The 8,519-nt window shown below is 34.9% G+C and overlaps 1 protein-coding gene across 4 annotated transcripts in view; it reads right to left on the minus strand.

The window, feature by feature from the left end:
* The window catches only part of rap1gds1 (RAP1, GTP-GDP dissociation stimulator 1), a 50,911-nt gene extending 45,556 nt beyond the window's left edge, over window positions 1-5,355 (minus strand). For 2 of the 4 annotated variants that reach the window (XM_079865482.1, XM_079865480.1), the window contains exon 1: window positions 4,977-5,355. In XM_079865482.1, the coding sequence (XP_079721608.1) occupies window positions 4,977-4,980 (4 nt within the window). In that variant the 5' untranslated portion in view covers window positions 4,981-5,355. The remainder of the gene's footprint in view (window positions 1-4,976) is intronic. The other 2 variants (XM_079865481.1, XM_079865483.1) reach the window with 2 other exon arrangements.
* Window positions 5,356-8,519: the final 3,164 nt, after the last annotated feature.

Raw genomic sequence — 8,519 nt, forward strand, 5'->3', positions numbered from 1 at the left:
GACCAACATAAGAATTTTCACTGGAAAATATCGTCTGAACAAGTAAGTAACATCCACTTTTGTTCTGACCAACTAAGGGGAAAAAAGCATTGCAGTAAATCGTGCTGATTAAATCTAACGATCGCTTATCATATCACATCAAACCGTGCAAATTATACTTTGTTCTCAAATTGTTAATATTAACAACATCAGCATTGCATGACTACATTTAATGCCCTTCCGATATTTATCCTTGTTTTCGCATGTGCCCGGTTGCAGTCTCTTTTTTTCTCCCAAGTCCGAAGTCTTTCACGTTTTACAACGGGTGAATCTCCAGTTGTCACTCCACCACCAACATCCTCACACTCATAGCCTACTAGCCGAGACTCCTTCTTTATGTGTACAGATGTGACATAATGACGCAAAGACGTGGTCGAATATCCTGCGGAAATCCACCAGTACCACTGGAAAAACATTATTACAAGCTTACCGTTTTGAATCGAGCTAAAGCAAGTACTGACTCAAAAAATTATTTGGGATAATTTTTAACCCAAAAAAGCTACGGAGCTTTAAAGAAAGAATCCAGAGCTGAAATTCAGATATGGAAATAGGAGTTTAGTTTCTGACATGCGCTGTAAGCGGTAGACCAATCACAACAGACCACAGACTGACCAATAAGAGCAGAGTAGGTTCTTGGAAAGAAGAGGTTTAGAGAGACAACGGACTGTTTTGAGACTCTGTGAAAAATGATTTTTTGACCTTGGATGCATGAAAACCTACTGTAGGGAATCTCCAAAACAAAATTAGGAACCTTTAAAATAGCATAATAGGAGCATTTTAACACTTTTTCTTTTCTTTTGAAGGGCAATTGAAAGAGAATTCAAGTAGCCTCATTAAAACGACAACAACAAAAGAATAACTATGGAAGCACCGAAACTTCGGAGCACCAAAAATGTTCGGATTTTATTATCAGTGACATTTATAACAGTTCAATAAACAACTAGTTTAATATTAAGTGACTTAGATTTTAGACACAATACTGGCTGTTTTTGCTAAAGCAATGTTCAAGCAACTCACAACAGTGTTTCAATCATTACTGAATGATTCAGCGTTTCTGAACAGTTTGGGTGAGTCAATGATTCAATGACCCAGTCACATGTTCAGATTCATATTTAAAAGTATCATTGCATTTTTCCCAACATTTCATATTTGTACATTCAGAAAATTTGATTTAGAACCTCATAACATTTATGCTATTGTAATTTTGCCTTTCAAATACATCTAAATGCCACTTCAGATGCAGCATCTGTGTCACCTTAGCAGTAAAGATAGATTATGTTGATACTGATTTCATTTGATTGGTAACAGCCCTTTAGTGTCTTATACTAATTGAATTTGATAAACTGTAAGAATTTGACATGAAAGATGATGCATACATTTAAAAGTTAAGGGAAAAATACCCTTTGGGGGGGGGGGGGGGGGGGGGCCTGGAAATCAATATAATGTGGCAAATACCAGGGTTACATGATTAATTTTGAGTTAAAGGTGCCGTAGAATGTGAAATTGAATTTATCTTGGCATAGTTAAATAACAAGAGTTCAGTACATGGACATGACATACAGTGAGTCTCAAACACCATAGTTTTCCCTTTCTTATTTAAATCTCGTTTTTGAAAAACACCCCTGAAAAACAGGCGAATCTCCACATAACACCAACTGTGACGCAACAGTTGGGATCATTAATATGTACGCCTCTAAAAATTTGCATATGCCAGCCCATGCTCAGTGCCAGGCAGAACTGCGCAGCCGAATCATCAGAAGTTCTGCAGGTGAAGAAACAAGCAGGAGGAGGATCATAGGGAAAATGGCAGATCTATCTATAATCTGATACCGCTAACGTTACAGTTTAATTCGAAGTTGTTAGTTGCTCTGTCCATTTCACCACGGACTGTTTTTCTAACCTGGAACAATATATCAAGCAGCCAGACTTCTCTCGGCGTCTCAAACGGACGAAGGGGGCAATTTCAACTAACGTTATATTCCCGCAAGCGGTAAGTAGTGATTTTATTAACAATAATTTACACTGTGTTATCTAGATCCAGCGCGATATTGTTTTTTCCTCGAGAGACATCGTGGCTTGCAAACGAGCGAACGAAGCATGGCAGTTGCTCAGTGTTTGGATACGTACAAATGAACACAAAAGTATTTTTTTAGTTCCTTCATCCGAGCCTCTGGAGAACCAGTGGGTTATGTGAATTTCTGATTTGTAATTGTTCAAGTTCAGACAGATAATCTTTCTCTCAAAGTCGTTCAACACTGTTTATGCATCAGTAGATCGCGTTGCAGTGATAAGATCTTCATTCACGCGATCAACAGGCTGTCATCTGCTCAATGCTGGAATAGATCTAAATACTTAAAAAACTTCTCATGATTCGTTAATCCCGATAGCTGTAATAGTAAAAACGTATAAAAGCTGTAATAGTAAAAGTTTTCCAGATAGCTCTACATGTAATGCCAGATATTTCATATGCAAGCATGTCAGCCAATCACAGCAGAGGGCAACAACACTGAAGTCTCACAGCAGACACGCCCCTTCAAACAGAGTGTTCAATCCAGGGAATGAAATCAGGCTAGGAAATATGCCTTTTATTTCTAAATTATAACAAATTTTGATCTAAAAAACATACTAACATTATAAGGGCACCCCGGGAAACATTATAAAATAATAAAATAATCCATTCTAGGGCACCTTTAACAAAACCAAACCAAAGGCTTTGTTGGTACCATCATCAACTTTCTCTGTCAGCTCAGGATTTGAAGCTCTTTTAATAGGTAGAAAAGCTCAACTAATATGACAAGGCCAGAAAAGAAGCCAAATTTGGCCAATTAAAGTGTGAATGGTGATTCTAGAATACACTTCATTCCAAGCCTTCATTCCATTAACAGACTAAAACAAATCATGTTGAGGAAGGCCAACAGAGAAAATGAGTCCGATCTAATATCAAATCACCAATGTCTTCTACTACATATTTAGTCTAGCAAAAAAAAAAAAAAAAAAAATTCTTAAGAACTTTCAGCAGCAAACAAACTATTATCGTAATCCTGTATAGAGCAAAACAACTACAAAACTGATTAATACTAGCCTAAGTTCATTAAAAAAAATGTTTAAAAAAATAAAAAAGCCAAATATACTGATTTTATCTTTCTTTTCTTTTCTTTTTTTTGTTGCAATTTTCAAGAACAGCTTTCTTTGTCTTCGGTTAGAAACTGCAGTAAAGGTTATTGAATCCAGCAAACACACACTTATGCTTTGGGGTGTATATACTTCAATAATTAGCTTATCACACTGGGCAGAAATAGCAGCATGAAAGCAAAATTAATTAGCCTACCTTTAACTTGTTGGGTAGTATTATGCAATATTTTTCAGTCATTCAGTCAGGTACAAAAAAATCTGAAGACTGTTGCTGTTGTACGAAATTAACATCAGTTTCGATCTGATTTGCTTACTGTACACAACTACGAGTTAGAACAGGTTTTCTAATCTGTAATGTGCAATATTAATACAGTGGAATGGCCCTTTAGCAATCAGGATTTTCAGAAAAATAAGCTGAAACAAAAATAAAAATCCTCAGATACTTTAGGACCCATACGTGCAGCTCTGGTGTAACTGCTGCCTTTTCACAGACTCGGCATGAAATCAATGCATGTTACTGGTGTTATTGTGAATGATTCAGGCATGCATTTTATATGTAGACTTTTTTTCTACTTCAAAAATCAGTTAAGAAAATAAAAGATTTTAAAAGAAAATCTGCCACTTCAGACATTCAAATATCATTATATGGTAATAAAGTCAGTTGCAACTTTCATTTCATATCAACTTTAAAGAGATAGTCCAAAATTTTTAATTCAGTCATTTCCTCCCTCTCATGTCTTTCCAAACCTGTACAACTTTTCCTCTGTCAAATAAAAAAATATTTTGACAAATTTCTCAGTTTTTTTGTCCATGTAAAAGAAGCCAATGGTCACCAAAACCAACATTCTTCAAAATATCCTATTTTTTGCAAAAGAAATTCAGATTTAGAACGGCAGGAGGGTGAATAACTTACAGAATTTTGAGGAAATAAAATAAAGTGTGTAACGTGTTTAAGTCCTATCAATTTGTGTGGATGACAAACGTAGCAGAATGAATATGGTACTATGTGTCTGTTTTCCACTCGCAATGTGTATTCTTCTTTCTATAATAACATTAATAATAATGCTAAATGATTAAGTATAATATTAGATTTGCTGTCGCATAATGGATACTTAAGCCTTATTTATGGGGCTGTTGGAGTACATAAGACAAAAAAGGTTGGGAATCACTGTCCCAACACACCGCAGCCCATCCCTTGATCACAATATATTAGGCGTATGTCTGCTTATATGTGACCTCTGCAGACTCACCATCTTGCTTATGCATGATCCAGATTGTTCATATTCATTCTAATAACTTGAACATGCACTGGGCTATTTATCTAGTTCACATATTTGTGTCAAGTTTTACATCACAGGCTGTCAATCACACAATACTGTCTAAGAAATATGAACTTCATTTCCTGGCAGCAGGGATGAACATAGATTCCCAGCAGATTTAAATACTCATTTCATTAGCTGTTTTCAAACAGTGGCGATCACCTCACCAAACCAGATGAATATAACTGGCCCCAAAATGAAGGATGCAGGATGATGAACATGTGTTGTCATGTTGTGCATTTGTGAATAATCCATGGAAACGTTACATCACAGACTCCCTTAAGGATGAGTTTCTGCATACTGTCTCCAAATCATATAATGTTGAACATGGACACACACTATCGTCAGTTACAGCCTGAGCTACACATACACACACTTACTAGTGTGCATTTGTCCTGTGTATTGCATTTGTAAATGTTTAATACTGATCAAGAGTTCATATTCTCTACCAGATATCTGCAAATGTTCATGTTTCGCCTTACTTACCCATCTGGCTAGTGTGTGTTATTGTCCAAACGGTCTCCGAGTGTAGTCTCTGGAGGACTAACTATACTGGTTATCTTGAGGCGGGTACCGGATCGGTTTTGGTTCGCTTGTCAGACAGATATCCGGGCAAGGCCCACCTTAACCCACGCTGCTCCGGTTAAAACAGCCTCTACAGCTCCAGATGTACCGGGGAGATGAATACACCCGGGCTAAATCCCTCTGTTCTGATGTCGGGAATTACGTAATTTTATCCGAAGAGATGAATGCTCATGTGCATCATAATAAAACCAGTGCCACTTCAGAAGCACTTCCTTCTAGCGAGCAAGCGGTCTGATTCTCTGCACAGCAGACGAGAGCGGCGACGCCCCGCCTTCCACTCAGCTGATTGGTTTGTGGTCTGTACAGAAGGTTCTTGTCTGGACGCTGATTGGTAGACTGGGTTGTCAGTAAAACAAGCCGCGCCTCCTTAGGGATTTGTTCGAGTCATGTTGCTTACAACTCAAATATGAAATGGAAAGTGATGGGAAGTCTGATTCGTTTACGCGAATCGGCTCTTTCGAACGGTTCGTTTCAAATTAACGCTTACAAAAAAACTAATCAGTGATTCGTTTACGTTGTGACGTCATTACGCCATCGCGTGGTCAGTCTGTTTGTTGCGTTTTATTTCGATTAGGTTTATTTATTTGTAAGACCATTTCATGCGTCCCATTTGAGTTTTTGCATGAATTATTCTGCTCATAAAAACCTAAAAAATGTATACAGTTTCAATATAGTTAGCTGTTACATTAAAATTTATTCACACGTCTTGGCTGGAAAATGTATCCATGTTTTAATAAAATGCTGTTTTAAGTAGCCTGCGTTTTATTTATAACATATCTGCCATTAAGAGAAACTCACGTTTAGCCTCGTGAATTAGTGAATTGTAATGTTTAATATGTCAAATTCTGCTCCAACCAGAAAACAACAGGTAAGATGTCTACTAGTTTTATTCACACCTCTAAATAATAAAGTTACGCCCTCTACTGGACGTGTTTGTGAAGTAAATTCATAAAGCAATTTGCATTTCTACATGAAGATAATGCCCGATTTTCTTTTGTAATTATGTAACTGTGAGAATAAAATGACGATGACAAAATTATATTATAATGATCCATGGATTTACTATATTATTATAGACAGAATGTCTGATTTGAATGACAGTCTACTAGGCCAATAACAACTCCATATTTATTCATGCAAAAGAAAATGACCTAAATGTTAAAAATCTAATCTTTGTATATAAACATTATATTTTTCTGATATAATGAAGTTCTGATTTACTCCACCAATATGTAAAGCAATTAGAAGCGTTGTGATATTTAATTTGTTAATATTTTCCCAACTTGTATTTATTGGAATATATTTGAAATGTATAAAAAAAATAAAAAATACAAAAAACTTTTATACTACACTGCATCATCAGTTTGTCCACAAATCAATGCTGAACATGTTGCAATTAAACAATTATACATTGCTTGCATCTGATATCTTTAAAGTTTCATATAAAGATGGTAAATCCAATTTTGAATTACACAATAGAAACATTGGTAAAGTTCAATGAGAAGCTGCAACATAATGTATTGTATTATCAGTGGATTATTGTATAATTTCATTTGTACAATCATTCTCAAAAAATAACTAAAATAATAAAATAAATAATAACTAAATGCAAAGTAATGGCATATGGAATGCCAGACCTGACATAATAATATATAAATAAATAAATATACGAAGAAATGTAAAAAATAATATCTAATCCTTAGAGACCCTTGTGAAAAAGAAGTACACTTTAGCATACTTATTACCAAAAAAAAAGACTTTAAAAGAATATACGGTAACACTTTATTTTACAGTGTCCTTGTTACATATGTTACATGTACTTACCATAGTAATAACAGTAAATTATGCATAATTACATGCAACTAACCCTCAACCAAACCCTAATCCTAGCCTAACCCTACATGTAGTTGCTTAATAGTACTCAGTACTTAAATATATAATTACACTGTAACAATGACACCTTAAAATAAAGTGTAACCGAATATACTTAAGTATGAACTGATTATAATGTTTTTAGTCACTTGAAATTAAATTGCATAATAGTTTAAATCTATAAATTCGCTAAAGCGTAAAAGACTGCGTATATGGCCACTTGGCCAGAAGCTAGAATTTTACTTTATAACGTGTTAAATATGAATATTTTTCTTACACAAACTCATCGCTTTGCTTCAGAAGGCCTTTATTAACCCCCGGAGCCGTGTGAAGTTTGTTTATGATGGATGGATGCACTTTTTTGAGCTTCAATCTGATGGTTGCAATGGTTGCATTGTATTGCTTGTATTATAGTGCTTGGTGCACACAGCACACTTCAAGCACATTCAAGTAATTAAAATCAATGTATACAGGGATGTGCAGAGAGTTTCTTAGGGACAGGGGCTCAAAGGTCTATCTATCAAATAAATATATAGCCTACCGATCCTTGAGATCGTCTTGGGACATCCCTGACTTCTATTGTCTTTGAAATATGGTTTAAGTGTACAGCTGAATGTGCTTGCAAGCTTTATGGTAAAATATACTTAATAATTAAATTTCTGTTGTAACTTGTATAGCCAATTAAATATATTTCTAACTACGCATTTGTAAAGATGAAGTTGTAGTTTAGTATTTGAAATTTTTGTCATAATTTACTGTATTATCATTTACACCAAACCTGTGTTAATTTATTTCTTGTGCTGAACACTGAAGAAGATATTTTGAAGAATGTGGTGTATATATATATATATATATATATATATATATATATATATATATATATATATATATACAACACGAGGGTTTGTAAATTATGACATATTTAAAATTTTGGGTGATCTATCCCTTTAAGTAGCCTTTTATGTCATTAATATTATCTTATCTGCAAGTATAGGCACAAGTAGTAGGCTATATTAACCTACAGTTTACAATATACAAGCGCACATGCAATATAAGCACACTTCAATTTCACAAGACAATATGAAAGCATCTAAATTCTTGTTGTCTCTGTGTTTTTCACGTTTGCTTGACTAAATTAATTTGTCTTTTGTAATATCTTTAGAGACTCGTTTAGAATTCAAACAAGTTTGTCATAAATTATTGCCTATAGAAGAAAGCAAATGTGCGAAGCGTGCTTTTATTTTAAACTGAGTGTCAATTGTTAATCTGAACAAACATTTAAAAAGCAAGATTTGTAATGTTTAACTATAGAGAGAAATAATTCGATGTTTTATAGTTAGCAATACACCAATATAGATTACGTGGCTTTGCAACATCAGCACGAGCGTGATGTCATATGTTGTGCTTTCTAAAATCCAATAATTTTATACCGCACCGTTTTCATTTATGAGACGAAATAAAGGTAAATCAGAGGTCAATCTGCAATAAACTGAGCAAAGGTTATCAAGAGAGGCTCAGACAGAGAAGACTCCCTCGCATCACCCCTCCCAACAGCAGCTGCAGCTTCACAGT

Source organism: Squalius cephalus, assembly GCF_949319135.1.
Source record: "Squalius cephalus genome assembly, chromosome: 3".
Taxonomy (NCBI): Eukaryota; Metazoa; Chordata; class Actinopteri; order Cypriniformes; family Leuciscidae; genus Squalius; species Squalius cephalus.